The sequence below is a fragment of the Lynx rufus genome, unplaced genomic scaffold (genome assembly GCF_022079265.1).
Source record: "Lynx rufus isolate CCGP_SWC_20201006 ecotype Redwood Valley unplaced genomic scaffold, mLynRuf1.p SCAF_19, whole genome shotgun sequence".
In the NCBI taxonomy this organism is placed as follows: domain Eukaryota; kingdom Metazoa; phylum Chordata; class Mammalia; order Carnivora; family Felidae; genus Lynx; species Lynx rufus.
The window spans coordinates 23,348,695-23,365,490 of NW_025814833.1; the positions used below are offsets into that span (position 1 = coordinate 23,348,695).

Consider the following 16,796-nt stretch of genomic DNA (forward strand, 5'->3'; position numbering starts at 1 on the left):
ATCTTCAGAGAGTTGCTTTGCCCAAGGTCACACTCTTCCTAAGGTGAATGAGCAAGGCAGGAGCAATGCAGAACACATGAATGAGCGCTACTTGTTCCAAAGCTCTATACCAAATCAGCTCAAGCTTTGTCAGACTTGTATCACAGTTCATCTTTTTTCTCTGCTTAATCCTACTTCCTTCACCTTTCTTTCACAAATGTTAGTCCCTAATAAACATCTTGTACTCAATACTCCATCTCAGCCCTTACTTCTGGAGAGCCCAACATGCAACACCTTTGACCTGGTAATTCCACCAGGATAATATACCCTAGAAAATAATCATTCATATGTGCACCAAAAGCCATACACAAGAATGTTCATAGAAGGTTTTATTTATAATAGCCAAATTCTTGCAACCATTTAAATGTCCATCAACAGGAGAGTGAATGAATTGTATTCATACAATGGAATACTATACATCAGTGAAAATGACAGCTACATACAGATACATGCATGACATAATATTGAGTGAAATGAGCAAGACATGAAATAGTGCATACTGTTATGTCATTTATATAAATTTCAAAAACAGGCAAAGATATTTATGGCTGCATCTGTAAGGGGTAAAACTGTAAAGAAAAGCAACTAAATGATTATCATAGAAGTCAAGACAGTGGCTATGTACAGGGATGATCCTCAAAAATTTAAACAACTGGTAAGACACAAACCTTGACTAATCCAAACAGACAGAAGCTTTTATGCCTCATCAGACTATCCTGACTCAGTACCAGCCCTGGTTTAATTCTGGGTGGAAGAAGAAGAGGTGGTCAGAAAGAGAGGTATCAGGTTGAGGGGTGTCTTCCAAAATGCTAACAATGTTTGCTTTCTTTTATTTTTTTATTAAAGACTTTATTTTTAAGTAATTTCTACACTCAACCTGGAACTTGAACCGTCAGCCCCGAGATCAAGAGGCACCCCAATGATGTTTGATTTCTTGACCTGGCTAGAGGTTACATGGGCATTCACTTTATAATCATTTGTTAAGCTGTACATATATATTTTATGTTCATCAAAAGAAGGAAAAAATAGGCATACTATGGAAAAATATAAATAAATGTTTTGTAAATGATTTACTTGAAAAAGTATAACAATAAAATGCTGAGGAGGTGGTGGGAGAGTAAAGATAAGAAACATCAGAGCTCATCATGTGCTTATTCGTTCTGTAACAATATGATACAAGATAGACCTTGAAAAGTTCCAAGAAGTTCTATAAGAGGTACACAGAGACACTGTTGTTCAGAAGAGGGAGCATTCTTTTCCAGCTGAGGGGTGACAGGAGAAGAGCTTCAAGAGGAAGGACCATTTGAGGTGAGCATTGAAGAACAGAGAATATTCCAGCAGGTATAGTTGCAGAGGAGGTTGGGGAAAAGACAACATTAATGAGATGGAAATCGTACCATGTGATCAAGAAATTAAATAGTCAAATTGATTAAAGCAGCATTTCACAACTTGTTTTGATGCTTAACAGCATTAGGAAAATTCTAAATCATGCATTATTTTCTGCAAGGGATAATTATATGTTCCACAGATACCTATCAAATAGCTACCGTGCTAGGTGCTAGGTGCTAGGTGCTAGGTACACAGCCATAGCAAGAGAGAAAAGGTTCTTGAGCTTACACTGCCTATATTTAGACTTAATTTCTTTCTAGAGGCACCATTCTTCCTGAGAGCAGAAAACAATCTAGCCTTGTCGCCGTAAACTTAGTCAATTCATTGCTGTGTGTGTGTGTGTGTGTGTGCGTGTGTGTGTGTGTGTGTGTGTGTGTGTGTGTGTGTATCATTTCATGTTAAACTCAATCAGATTTAGGAGTTACCTCTTCCCTTCTTTACTCTCACCTTGATTTGGAACTCTAGAGTTTATGCAAGACTGAAATAGCAGTGGTGGGGAGGAGGTGTCTACTTCTAGGGCTCTTGATATATTCTGCACCATCCTTCCCTGGGATATACAGTCACCCTCTTATCCATCCCTACTGCCATTCATTAAGGCAGCTAACTCCCCGTCAGGCCTCTAATGACACAGTCCCTACTGCTACCAAACGCTGCTTCCTCTCATCATGACCACAAGATCCCATCTTCTAAGTTCCTTTTTCCTACTTGCCTTCCTCTTCTCAGTTCTGAGGCTTTTATCCACTAGGGTAGAGTAATGGGGTGAGTAACATAACATATCTTCCCCAGCAAGTATTCTTCCTAAATCTGTCTTACACCCTGGACTGAGGCATAAAACAATAACCTAAAGAGAATGTTCTGTCCTTCTTTCATGATACCTGTGTTGGAGGTGAGACCAGTCTTATGTGTCACTGCCTGCCTCGAGAAGGGTCACAGGGTTGAGGATAGAAGGGAGCTTAAGTAATGCTCATAGATCATCCCACTAGATCTATCACAGTGTAGATTTTTTTCATAGTAGGCTCCATGCCCAACATGGGGCTTGAACTCATGACCCTGAGATTAAGAGTTGCGTGCTCTACCAATTGAGCCAGCAGGCGCCCCCACAGTGGATTAAATATCACAAATAGACAAAAAAAAAAGTTGAATTTAGTCATAACCCTATTTTCAGGTTTTTGAAGTATGTACTAGAGAAATCTTTACGTGCCATGTAAGAATTTTGATCAGATAAATGCAACTTATGGGTCTGATGATTATCACCTCGAGAATTTGTAGAATTTTTATCATTTTTACAGTCTGTGTTTCAACATCAGCATCTCTCTAATTCTTTGTAGGTATATATTAACCAGCTTGTGACCATTAAAAAAAATTAACACTCTATAAAGGTTAAGACCGAGATGACAAGTTAGCAGTATTCAGCTGAATTATCAATGGAGTACCTGAATCGTGAGCACACCAGTCTGATTGCCACTAACCACTGCACATGTTCAGTTCTTAAGAGAAACGCTGGGTAGAGCATAAGGTTTATAAAGAGTGGTCTTGGGAAGTAACTGGGAAGATATGTTCAGCACAGAATCCTTGGGGCCTTAAATGCCCGGCTAACTCTGTATTCTTTCAGTTCAGCATCTCCAGAAGGAAAGTAGGCCTGGGCAATGCCAGACCTGGCTATGGGATTCTTGAAACAGAAAGGAGAGCCTGACCTAGCAGAAAGAAATAGGGGTGGAGGCAGAAGGAAATGAAGAAATTAGCTAGGGTGGGAATAAAGCAGCAAGTACCAAATTCTAAAAGAAATGAAAAGTACAAATGGAAATCTGTAAATAAAAATGAGCTCTTCTTTATGCCACTTTGTATGGAAAGCCAGATCTATGTTGGATTTGTGTATATGAAAAGTGAAGCTTTTCAACTAGCAGTGATTTAAAAATCAGTGAATCATTTATACCTCTGTTCATCTTGCCTTTCAGCCTCTGGCTGCTGACTCACCTATGTGAAATCCTCCCCAGCCTCATCTATGTTAGGCAGGCCTGTTTCTGCCTTTGTAGGCCCTAAGCTCTCTCACTTGTGAAGGCTTCAGCCAGCATCATATTAAACATATTAAAATGCATCCACATCTTGCATTAAATATTTATATTTTTGTTATAAATTTTTGAAAGGGCTTTTGTAATTCGGCTTTGGAATTATTTGTCTGTGCATAACTAATTTAATTTATAATGGCTGTGATTTCTCCATAATTATTATGCATATTGGAAATTCTTGAGAAGTGAGAAGATCCAACCCAGAAATTGTTTTTAAAGACAGTGGATTTTTTAATAAATAGAAAATTGGGGTGCCTCGGTGGCTCAGTTAGTTAAATGTCTGACTCTCAATTTTGGCTCAGGTCAGGATCTCATGGCTCAGGAGATAGAGTCCCTGAAGCCCTGCTTCAGATTCTCTTTCTCCCTCTCTCCACCCCTCCCCCACTCACACTCATGCTTGCGTGCTTGCCTCTCTTTCTCTCTCTCAAGATACATAAGTAAACTTTAAAAAAATAAAAAAGAAAATGTAATAATGAACTTGATATGTTATATTTTGTAGCCATTTAATTAAATAATTATTTATAAGTTTTCTCATTTTCTTTTAGTATTTTATATTCTTTTCTTAAGATCTCACTTTTTAAATTTTGTCTCTAAAAAGCCTGTAAGTTCTAAGCTCTTAGTTACAGTAGTCTAATGTATAAAAGATAGGCACTGAGCACCAATTTAATTGTGTGTGTGTGTATGTTGTACATATATGGTGTGCATGTGTGTTGTCTGTGTATATTTGTGGTGGTGGTGAAGGTGGTGAGACTCATGTTTTCTTGAAGCTAGAGTTTCATTTAATTTTTTTAATGCTTATTTTTGAGAGACAGAGAGAGTGTGAGCAGTGGAGGGGCAGAGAGAGAGGGAGACACAGAATCTGAAGCAGGCTCTAGGCTCTGAGCTGTCAGCACGGAGCCTGACACAGGGCTCGAACCCATGAGCTGTGAGATCATGACCTGAGCCGAAGTTGGATACTTAACCAACTGAGCCACCCAGGTGCCCCACTAGAGTTTCACTTATTTAAATTTTGTTCCACAGCCATTTAACTCTTCGCATTGGATGTCTCTTGCATCTAAATACAAGTATAGACTGTAAGACCTTTATTTAGTTAGGCACAATGCCATCTGATGATGATAGGTGAGAATGATCAGAGATATACACTAAGGAATTTGCTATAGAACTGACAAAACTTGAGTTATTGGATATGATGGATGAAGGGGAAACACGGTTCACCAATAAATCTGAAGTTTCAAACTTGGGTGACTAAACAATGACATCATTAACAACTGTAGCTAAGTCAGAAGGTGGTTGTGGCTAAAATAATGATTTTAGCCAACTTACAAAAATTACTTAACATATACAGAAGCATCTAAGTAAGCATAGTCCCTGAAGTGATCCTAAAAAAATACAATAATTTGCTACAGGATCAGACCCAGGGGAATGATTGCATTCGTCAAGCTTGCCTTCATTCTCTCTGCTGGTCTTAGGCTGAGGGGATACATACCTTTACTTAACTTTGACTCCAGAATAAGCTATTTCAATGCATCCCAACTACCACTTTAAACTCCCTCACCCCATGACCTACTGCTTTGCCTGCTATACTAATTCCCAAGCTTAATGCACCTTCTTGGTATATTTTTACTACTCCCGCTTTTCAAAATCTGCCAAGCATTGCTACAGAAAGTTACAGACCCATGCTGATTTGGACCACCATAGAAATTCATGTCATCTTCCTCCAATTGGGCTTTCTCTGTTGACCCTAAACACTTTATTAATTTTTCTGGATTCACTGTCACTCTCCAACTGTGGCTGTTCCCTCCTTCTCCACCTTATTCAAGTTCTCAAACCCTCTCTCTCAACTTCAGTTTCATCAAATTAAATGCGATAATACAGGTAGGGAAGTTACCATGATGCCTGGCACATAGAGGGTTCTAAATAAACACTTACTGTTAATACTGTTAATATTGAACGAACAGCATAATGTGTTTGGTTAAAAAGTTCCAACTCTGGGGTGCCTGCGTGGTTCAGTCAGTTGAGCAGGTGACTCTTGGTCTCAGCTCAGGTCTTGATCTTGAGGTCGTGAGTTCAAACCCCCTATTGGGCTCTGCACTGGGCATGAGGCCCACTTTAAAAAAAAAGTTCCATCTTCGGAGTCAGACTAACATTAACTTTGAATCTTGATTCTGACATTTACTAGTTAATGGGAAAGCTGCTAAACTTCTCTGAGTCTCATTTTTCTCACCTTTAAAATGGAAACAATAATATTACCACTTTACAGGGATTTAGTGAGGATTAAATGAAAGTATGTATGTAAATCCATGTGGAGATTGTCACATGAGCATTCAACACTAGCCACCAGGATTATTTTTGGTATTACTATTACAACATCCACTTACTATTTTTTTTTTTTTTTGGAGAAAGTCATTGTCTCCCCTGTGAGAGACCACAGTTTTTAGTGACCTCACCTCAATATATTTCCATTTTTTCCCAACCTCTTATTTGTTTTATTTTAGAAAGGGAGAGAGAGAACGTGTGAGTGCAAGTGGGGCAGAGGGGCAAAGGGAGAGAGAGAGAGAGAGAGAGAGAGAGAATGAGCAGGGGAGAAGGGCAGAGGGAGAAAGAGAGAATTCTAAGCAGTCTCCATGACCCTGGGATCATGACATGAGCTGAAATCAAGAGCCGGATGCTCAACCAACTGAGCCATCCTGGCGCCCTGGTGTGATGTGAATTTTCAAATTCTGCCGAACCAATGGTTGTGAAATGCTATCTCATTGCTTCAATTTTCAATTTCTCTGAATAGTAATGAAGTGAAACTTCCTTTCTTGTCTTTATTGGCCATTTGGGTTTCTTTGACTATGAATTGCTTATTCATATATTTTGTCAATTTTTCTACCAGGTTTCTTTCTTTTTCTCACTGATTTATAGCAGTTCTTATACATTCTGAACACTAATTCATTCATTACTTTAATCAATATTTTTCTAGTGTATACTTTGTTCCAAGAATGGTTGTAGGTGCTGGGAATGCAGTTATGAACAAAACAGACAAAATCTCTGCCCTCATGGAACTTATATTCTAGTGGAGGAAGGTAAACAATAAACAAGATCAATAAGTAAAATATAGGATAATGGATAGTGATGAATCCTGTGGGGGGAAAAATGAATGTGGAAGATGAATGAAGCTGCATGTTTCAGTAGAAATGGATAAGGAGATTGTTGAATTGCAATGTTAAATGAAGATGTCTAGGAAGGCCTCATTGAGAATGTGTCATTTGAACAAAGACCCAAAGGAGGTGAGAGGCCAGGCAGAGTAAACAGCAAGTGCAAAGGCCCTGAAGCAATAGTGTGCCTAGAAAGTTCTAGGAATAACAAGGAGCAGTGTGACTAAGCAGAGTGAGTTGCAGAGTGTGGTGGGAGAGAAATAGGTAAGATGATGACAAGTAGAAGTGTAGAACTTCATAGGTTATCCTTTGTCAGTTATATGCATCAAAAATATCTTCTCCCAGTATGTGGCTTGTCTTTTAACATGTTTATGTTGTCTTGAAGCACATGCATTTTGAAATTTAATGTAGTTAAATGTATCTATTGATTCCTTTATTGTTTGCACTATCTGGTGTCTTAAAGAGCCATTCTCATTCCCTATTCCCAGTTCATAAAGATATTCTCCTATTTTCTTCAGAAAGCTGTAAAATTTTGCTTTTTCACATTTGGATCTTGAATCAACATGGGATTGAAATTTTCCTCTATGGTATGAGGTAGAGATCTAGTTTTATTATTTTCTATAGTGATGATCAGGAGTCCCAGCATCATTTAGTGAATAATCTATTCTTCTCCCATTGATTTGAAATGCCACATATGTTGCATATCAACTTTCCATATATGTGTGGGTCTGTTTGGGGCTCTGTATTCTGTTCTATGGGTCTGACCAGCTCCACTCCACTCCACACTGTTTTAATTACTATAGATTTAAGATCAGTCTTGCTATTTAGTCCAGTGTAGATTCTTGAACAAGTAAAAAATACAATTGAAACATTACTCTGAGAAGAATGTTGTTATGATTATCAACAGAGTAAAATGACAAAGGAGATATCACAAGAGCTAACAAAGTGAATGGTGGTACAGATGGGGAGAAAACAAGGAATCTGAAAGTAACTCCAAATAAAATATTAACAACCTTTGTTGACGGATTAGATACAGAGAAATTAGGAGAGAGGAAGAAAGCATACGGCTTCGAAGTTTCAAGCCTGAGTGGCAGTGTGAAATGACGAGTTAGTTTTGTCATCCAGTATTGTGTTAACGATGGGGTGTATTAGGCAAGGGGTCTGAGCTAAGGGAAGTGTATTTGGTCGTTGTCTGCTTAGAGAGGACCTGGAGGGGGTGCATAGGAAGAGCAAAGGTCGAAGCTTTGAGGATTTGTCCGACGATTTCGGTGGTGGAAGGAAGAAGAGGAAGGGGAGAACATCTGAGAGGTAGAATTAACCAACACGGCGCGTTCTAACTGTAATAAGGATTTTTTTTTCTGGATGATGTGGGTCCTATTGGCCCAACACATTTGAGTTTTCCCACAGGTATGGCTGTGTTTTGTTTCTGTGGCAATCTTCAAAATCCACAGAATAATTCTGGTGTCACAGGCAGCATTTAAAACGCACTCCTCCTTGGACCTGGTAGAGACTCCCGCGTCCGTCGGTCTCTCGCTGCAGTTCCGCAGGTTGGCCGCAGGGGGCGAAATCTGCGGCGGCCTGGAAAACTGACGGGGGCGCAAGGCGCCGCTCTCTCTCGGGTCAGGCTCTCGGTTCTCGGCTCGGCTCCCGGCTCCCGGCTCCCGACTCCCGGCTCCCGGCGCCCGGCGCCCGGTGCCCTTCGCGGAGTTGTTCCTCAAACAGCGCGCAACCAAGGGCGGTGGGATCCGCCCGCAGTCCGCAGCCCCACTGAGCCCGGAGGCCGCCGGGATGGAGCCGCCGCTCCCGGTCGGAGCCCAGCCCCTTGCCGTATCCACCAGAGGGAAGGGGGAGGGGAGGCCGCGCAGGGCGGGAGGGGCGGGGGTCGGAGGGACTGCGGAACGCGGCAGAGGGGTGGGTGGTCGGTCGGACTCAGAGGCAGAGCCGAGCCGAGGAGGGGGGCCGGCGCGGGAGGCGATGCCTTGGGCACCCAGGAGGGCGGGCAGAGGGGCGGGAGCCTCCCTCCACCCCGCACCGCGCCACCCCTCCCCGGCCGCGCTTCTGGAGGAGACCCTTGACTGTCGCCCACATACTGTTGAGGGTATGGAGATGAAGGGTGCTCTCCGGGAGCCCTGCTTCCTGACGCTAGCCCAAAGGAACGGGCAATATGAGTAAGTAACCACCTGATTCCCACGGAGGAGGGGAGCCTGCCATTACCTCCTAACCCCAAACCGCGACAAGCCGCCCACTCTCCGTCCACTGAGGCAGCGTGGGCAACAGGTTCAGGCCCAGGTGTGAAGTGTGAGTGCTGTAGCCATGGGGCTTTGTCCCCAACTCTCAAGCCGCTAGGTCGCTCCTGGCAGTGTGGCTCAGTGGAAGGACTCAACAGGCGGGCGTTGAAGCAGGAAGCCTGGGTTTTTAGTTCCTGCCTCTGCAACTGGCATGTGTTGTGTAATCTTGGGCAAGTCAACAATGATTTCTGGGCCTTGGTGTCCTCATCGGTCAAATGAAAACATTAACTGCCTTACCTTATAGACTTTGAAGTTGCAACTGGTGGAATAATAAATAAATGCAAAAGCGGTTTGCAAAAAGTAAAAGTGTTGTAGAAGAGCTGCATTGTTAACCTTACAGAAGTGCCTTTTCTTAACCCATTCAACTGGTTCCTCCTGTCGCCCTACTCCCTTATTTCACTTGCTTGCAGGCATATTCATTAATTCAGTAATGGTTTAGTGTAAGCCAGTAACTGCCTCACTTATTGACTTGACTGTTAGAAAAAGTAACGAAACGTGTAGAAATATAAACAGCATTTGGCAGTGTATCAGTGTGTGTTACTTTCCATTCTGCCTTGCATATATAGGAGCTCAGTAAATACTGTTGACTGGTTGAATAAAAGATTATTTTGATAAGCTATCACTATAGCTGCTGATCTCACTCCCTTTCCACTAATGCCTCATCTTAAAAGTATCCATGGTGACCATTACATACATAGCATAGGCCCTATCGCTCTGTGCCCAATTCACCTCCCTTGGGTCTTCTGTTGGTTTCTTGACATCGGAGTTTAAAAATCGGTGATTTTTAAATCCTGCTTTCTCCCAACATTGGATTCGGCCAATTTTTCTCGGTCCCTGCTTTTAGATCTTACAGACTCAGTCTGGGTCTATGCTGTCGAATTTACACAGAAGAAATTCCCACTGACCTAGCCTGCCCTTTTCTTGAGACTCTTGCTGCCACTCTAACTGGACAACAGCAGGGCCTATGAAGTGGTTCTTCCTTAGGTCCTGCTTGGTCAGTTCTGTTGATGTGGTAAATTGATGTTATTTTCCCCAGATTTCATCAAACACTGAAAGACCAGTTGAATAGTAAATTCAACAGAAAAGTGAATTGAAAAGTGGAATACCACTGCCACTTCCAAAGGCTAGAATGGGGTGGAGAGATGTGACCCTTGAATAAATCAGTAAATTTTTTACATCTTGGTTTCCTCTTCTGTAAAAACAATGTTTTGAGGATTAAATAAAATAGCTACATTGTTGAAATGACCACAGCCTCAGATATGGTTCCTTGGTTTGATAGGGTTGGAGCTCTAGTTAGCTAATAGGGGAGTGAGCAGCTGGCCTTGAAATGAATGCCTCATTCTATCTTGCCTCATGTGGTAGGAGAACTGGTAAACTCGGAGTGATAGCTCTATTTGTGTCCTCTCCACAAAGAAATGAAAGTTTTATGTTCCATATCTGTTTGAGTTAAGGGGGTATAGCAACAACTGAGACTTAATTGGCTTGGTGTGTGCCAGGTACTCTTCTGAGCACTTTGCATGAATTAGTTCATTTAACCCTCATGTCAGGGTTACTGTGAAATTGTGATATCACCATCACCCCCATTTTCTAGATACAGAAATTGAGGCACAGAGAGATTAAGTCACTTGTTCATAGTTAGGAAGTAGCATACCTGAGATTTGAACACATGTAACATTTCAGAATGACACCGTTTGAGAAGTTTCTTTTGAAATCATTTATTGGAGATACCGACTATTGTCATACCATCTATAATCCTCACATTCTTGTCTCATGGGTACCTTCTCTGACTTGGGCTCTTCTCACAACTTTTTTCCTTTGGTCTTTTTATTCTAGAACTTGAAGTCTGTTTTAGTATTTAGTACTGTAGTTCCTGCTGTCAACCTGCTGTCAATAGGAGAAATTTAGTTGAGAGAGTAAAATTACAATTGAAAATAAGGGTTTTTTTCAAGGAGAATGGATTATGATGCAACCTGTTGTTTCATCTTTAACCTTCCTTGAACAAATCAAAGTATTTCCTAGAATAATGCTGAGTCTGCATTCAAAATTTGTTACTCTTTTCTGTTTGACAACACTCAGGTTCTAATTTCCATTGTTTTGTCATATACCTATTATTTTTCATCTTTCTGTTCTGAAAGTAATGATTACATTTAGGAAGAATTTTTTAAAAAAATTTTAAGTAGGCTCCATGCCCAATATGGAGCTTGAACTCATGACCCTGAGACCAAGAGTCGTATGCTCTACTGACTGAGCCTGCCATGAACTCCAGAAGAATTTTTATACTTATTCTTAACCCTATTCTTGCTACAATTTATTTAGTGACTAACACATGGTAGATATTGTGGAATTGACTTAAATTCCAAGTTGATCTTTGTTTTGTGATGGATTTTTTGGGGGGAGGTTGCATTTTTAAATTGAGATATAATTGACATATATTAGTTTCAAGTGCACAACACAATGATTCAATATTTGTATATATTGTGAAATGACCACAGTAAGGCTCCTTAACATCCATCACCATACATAGTTACAGATTTTTTTCTTATGATGAGAACTTTTGAGATCTACTCTCTTAGCACCTTTCAAATATACAGTACAGTATTATTGATTGTAGTCACCATGCTATACATTACATCCCCATGACTTATTTATTTTATAACTGGAAGTTTGAGCCTTTTGACCCCCTCCATCCATTTCACCTACCCCCCACCTCTAACCACCACCTATCCTCTGTATCTATGATTTTGGTTTTTTGGTTTTGTTTTGTTTTTAGATTCTACATATAAGTGAGATCATATGATATTTGTCTTTTTCTACCTTATTTCACTTAGAATAATGCCCTCAAGGTCCATCTATGTTGTCCCTTTTGTGAGGGCTTTTAACAGTACAACCTAGTTCAAGCTTTAACTGCTAATATCAAACACTGTCTTTTTAGTCATTTCTTGGAGATTGTATTGGTTTGTGTTCATTTTCCCCAAAGTAAGCTCTTCCTCCTTCACTCTTGCTTTTTATCTAGTTTCTGATCTCCATCTGGGTTTATAGGACTCTGCTTGACTCATGAATTTTGCACATTGAAAGGAGCCTGCCCCATATTCCTCTAGTCACCTTAAAATATGAACCCCTACAGATTAGGCATGCAGAATCAGAGCAGAAATACAGCATTAATACTTTTATTTCCCTTAGTTCTATCTGAGCAATTCCTTTCCCCATGTGATCTCCTTTAAAGTTAATACATTTGAAAAAAATTCAAAAAGCTAAAACAAGCCCCTGAGAAGACATCAAACTAGAAATAAAGCCCTTCAAAACAATGACATTTTTTAATGTCAGGTTGAACAAATTATATTTAGAAATTTATCTCTGTTTATAGCTTAGTGAAACTGGGCCATTGATTCAACCAATATTTATTGAGCATCTCTTAGGCAGGAGGCAAACTGAATATGATAGGGTCTTTGTTTTCAAGGAGCTCAAATCAATGAAGGAAATAAATATAACTGCAATGAAGGGTGTAAATGCTCTAGTAGAGGGGCAAACAAAGGGGACCAAACAAAGGGGACTGCTTCTGCTTGGGAGAATTAGGAAAAGCTGCAAAGAGGAGGTGATACTTGAGCTGGGTCTCGGAAAGAATACAAGAGTGTTCCTGGCAAAAAGAACCACCTGAAGACTGCTTGATTTGGGGAAGCTAGGAGATGTTCAGAATGGTCGTTTTACCAGTAGGTCATACCTTGATCCTGGGCCACTAAGGATAAGCAGTAAATGAAAATTAATATTTCATGAGTACCTAGGAATTTAGAAGTCCTTCATTTCATACTGGGAGGCCAAATCAGTTATGTTTACCTAGAAATACCAGCATGAAGTTGGAAACCATAGTAAAACACAAGGAATATAAGGCACTGGTTATGATATCTGCTGCCTTGGTCACAGGTTATGTTAACTGATCCAGCTGGCTGGGCACCTCTTCTTACTTCTCCATGAACCTATATAGTCGTTTGAAGAGATAGAGCCATTCTTTGGTAAAAGCCAGAGGAATATAATCTGAAAGCTAATTTATGAAATTTCTAATTCACTTATTCAGCAAACTTGAGTGACTGCTATGTGCCAAGCACTGTGATAGTTGCTAGAAATACTATGGTGAAAATGCAATCATAAGTCTGCCCTCATGGCATTCACACCTAGCTATTCTTTGCTCTAGTATACATACTCTGAAGGTGTATGCACTATAATCCTTGCTTTTGAGATTGTAAGCTGTTTTTAGGACATAGACTATTATATATTCTTTATGGCATAGGACAGTGTGGGTATTCAGATATTGATCGTCACTAACATTCTCTTAGATCTCGAGTGATATCTCACTGTCATGATGCTCAGATCCAGGGAATATATGAGATATAGTAAGTAATATGAGATATAGTAAGTCTCATAAATATGGACCAGATTTGTGTAACAACACAGCAGTATATTTTGTTGTTAAATGTTTGGGTTTTTCAGTAGCCATTCGTTGATGCCTTCTTCTGTTTCCTAGGTTAATAATCCAGTTGCGCGAGAAGGAACAGCATGTTCAAGATATCATTCCTATAAATAGCCACTTTAGATGCGTTCAAGGTACTAGCTTTAATTGCCTAGCTAGTTTTACAGTGTTTTTCCTTAGTCGTTCTTGCATTGTCTAATACCATACATATTTAAATATGTCACTACACATAAAATGAAATGTATTAGTCTTTGCATAAAGTGATAACATTACTAAGCTACCATTGAGAACATGGTAAATACTTTGTCTATGAGTGCTGAAGGGCTATACTGAAATATGTATATAGACTCACCTGCTTCCCTGGCTGGGTGTTAGAGATGTATGTAGTCTCTTACCTATGTTGGTAGTCTTTTATGCTTATGGACTTCTATGTGGATTTAAATGACATTCTTGGTTTAACAAACACACTGCTCATTGTAAAGTATCAAGGTCACTGGATTCACACACATTCAGTACTTTCTCCCCACACTGTTTGAAGTTAAAACATTTGGCAACATGCCTTACCAGATTTTAATACCTTACACTCAATTGTGCTGATTCTCAGACCTTGATGTTGGTGAATCATACTCCAGAGAGGACATATTTGGCTTCGTGCCCTCAAATTTGGGGACAGAGAACAGAAAATCTGTTGTTTCATCTGCTACAATGAGACTCAAAATTTGGGAGCTTTGTGTGGGAAGTGTTGCTTCTGTCGTCTCACATTGCTGTAGAAGGAAAATTGATTACTAGAGAACAAACGCATTATGTTTCCAGTAGGTTCATTGGCTTTGTCAGAAAGAAACATTCTGTATCAGCTGTAGCTTCTTGAAAAACTTGAATCTTACCTTGCATGGATTCTTTTTTAAACTACATTGAACTTTTTTTTATCACAGAAGTAATGTGTATACTGTAGAAAGTTTGGAAAGAACAGAAAAGTATACAGAAAATAAGTACATTCCCATCCTTCAGGAACAAACACATAACATTTTCCCTTTTTTTTTTTTACACATGTAACTTTCATGGTGGGCAGAACTCACACTATATGTAGTTTTTTGTCTGTTCTGCATGCCATCATATTGAGTGCTTTTCCATGCTATAAATAGGTAGTGTACTATTCCATTTTATGAATAGCCTATAATGTAAGTATTCCTGTGTTTGACATTTGAGTTATTTTTTGCTAGTTTAAATAGTAATGTGATGAATATCTCTGTACATAAATCTTCTTGCACATCTCGTATTAGGATTTATTCCTGTAAGTAGAAATACTAAGTGGGTATGACTTTTTAAGACAACATCGTATTGAGAATTAAAAACAACAGTCTCCACATTGTGTAGAAGAGTGAAATAGCCGTTTAGCCTGACCTGTGTGAGAGTTACATGTTGAACAAGGCACTTGCCTGCCATAGTAAGTTGCTGTGGTCACTTTACTTTTCATGGTGTAGTACCCTTTATTACATACCTAGCCCTTTAAGGAGGAGAAAAACTAAAGAACACAACTTTAGGTTTTTGCATCCTATTAACCCTCTACCTTTTTGTACTACTTCTACAGTCTCTTTAACTCTCTTTCTCTTAGTATTGTTTTTAATAAGAAATATAAGGTAGATTGTTAGGTTGGAATCTAAGAAAATATGTGTGTGCACACATAGTCGTTCCCCATAACAAATCTAGGATGGCTACCTCCTTCAGTTTTCACATCCTTTGTTTCCCAGCCTGTGCATCCATTTTGATAAGTCTATAAATACTTGGGTTTTAAGGAATTAAAGTTACTGGAGAACAGTGGGGAACTTAAAGTACTGTGTCCTGATTCACTATTGTCTGTTGATTCATCATGCTAGTAAGGATATTGAGGCTATTTTTTTAATATTAGACTACTTAGTTCCTTACCATAGCTTCTGTAGTAACTGAATAATGCAGCCAAATATACAATCTGGGCTTCTGAAGGAGCTAGAAAAGGCTGAGGCTACTCCATCTGGCCAAGGTAGATCCAGACTAATCCTAAGGAGTCAGTACCCAGAGTTCAACTAGCCAGGAGGGTCTTACAGGTGCTGTTGGCCAAATCCAGGGAAGTCCAAGAGGAAGAGATGGGTTGGATCTAGACACAGCCGGGGGAGGGGAGAAAACCAAGCTCTGAACTACAGAGACTGTGCTTTGCCCTGTTTTATACTTCCTTGTTGGGTGTGGTAGACCCGACCCAGGTATTAAATTGTAGCCTGAAGGTCAAGAACTGAAGGTATTCTCTGATCCTAAACATGGCAAAGGCTGAAGAAAGGAGATTGCTGGAAGTTTTCAGAGACTAGGTCCAAGTTAAGAAAATAATTCACTTCTGGGCCTTTGGGGTCACTTTCTTGACTTTTTATAAGAATTATCTAGGGACACCTGCCTGGCATAGTTGGTAGAGCATGTGACTCTTGATCTCAGTGTTTTAAATTGAAGCCCCATGTTGGGTGTAGAGATTACTTAAAAATAAAATCTTAAAAAAAAGAATAAATGACACAGATTATATTAAAGTCAGTATGTTTTGGTTGAGGGGAATTAAACTCCCCTTCACTTGAATTAACATGTTCTTATATTGCCTACTATTGTCATTGCTTGATTTGCTTTGAGTTGTTCCATTCAGTTATTTGTTTAGTTTTCTTTTAGTTGAATTGCCATAATCTTTAGAACCTAGTGCTACCAAAATCCATTTTTAAAAATGCTAAACAAAAAAACAAAGGATTTGTAAAATGTATTGTAAGACCTAGGAGTGGTGATTGAGAGAAGCAGTTATTTACTTAGGCATGTACTTCTTTTAGTTGTAATGAATGGTTTTCCCTTCCCTAATGTTGTTCTTTCTTCTTTTCCCTCAGAAGCAGAAGAAACTCTTTTGATTGATATAGCTTCAAACAGTGAGTATCTTTCTGAGTGGAGTTGATTTTTGTTCAACAAATATTTAATTGAATACCCACTATATTTAAGACACCTTTTTTGGCACATTTTTATTTTACTGTCTTATTCTGTATTCTTCATTTTCTGTTTTTTTTAATGTTTATTTATTTATTTGGGGGGGGCACACATGAGCCTGAGTGGGGGAGGGGCAGAGAGAGAAAGAGAGAGAGAATATCCCAAGCAGGCTCTGCTGTGTCAGCACAGAGCCCACCGAGGGGCTCGATCTCACAAAGTGTGACATCTTGACCTGAGCCGAAATCAAGAGTTGGAAGCTTAACTGACTGAGCCACCCAGGCGCCTCTATTCTTCATTTTCTTAAGGCAGCCATGTGAATTAGCATTGTCCTCCCAAAAACATTTAGGCTAAGCATAAGAAAAAGCAGGTGGCTGGCAAGAATCTTTAAAAAGTTGAATATATGATCTGCTTGTCTAATGCTGAACTTTTTTGA

General features: G+C 39.7%; 1 protein-coding gene across 6 annotated transcripts in view; it reads left to right on the plus strand.

The window, feature by feature from the left end:
* Positions 1-7,847: 7,847 nt before the first annotated feature.
* Positions 7,848-16,796, plus strand: part of OCRL (OCRL inositol polyphosphate-5-phosphatase) — a 70,086-nt gene continuing 61,137 nt past the window's right edge. For 4 of the 6 annotated variants that reach the window (XM_047081926.1, XM_047081925.1, XM_047081927.1 and 1 more), the window contains exons 1-3: positions 8,550-8,802; positions 13,439-13,518; positions 16,270-16,308. In XM_047081926.1, the coding sequence (XP_046937882.1) occupies positions 8,609-8,802; positions 13,439-13,518; positions 16,270-16,308 (313 nt within the window). In that variant the 5' untranslated portion in view covers positions 8,550-8,608. Of the gene's footprint in view, positions 7,943-8,278; positions 8,462-8,549; positions 8,803-13,438; positions 13,519-16,269; positions 16,309-16,796 lie in introns of those variants that run through there. The other 2 variants (XM_047081928.1, XM_047081930.1) reach the window with 2 other exon arrangements.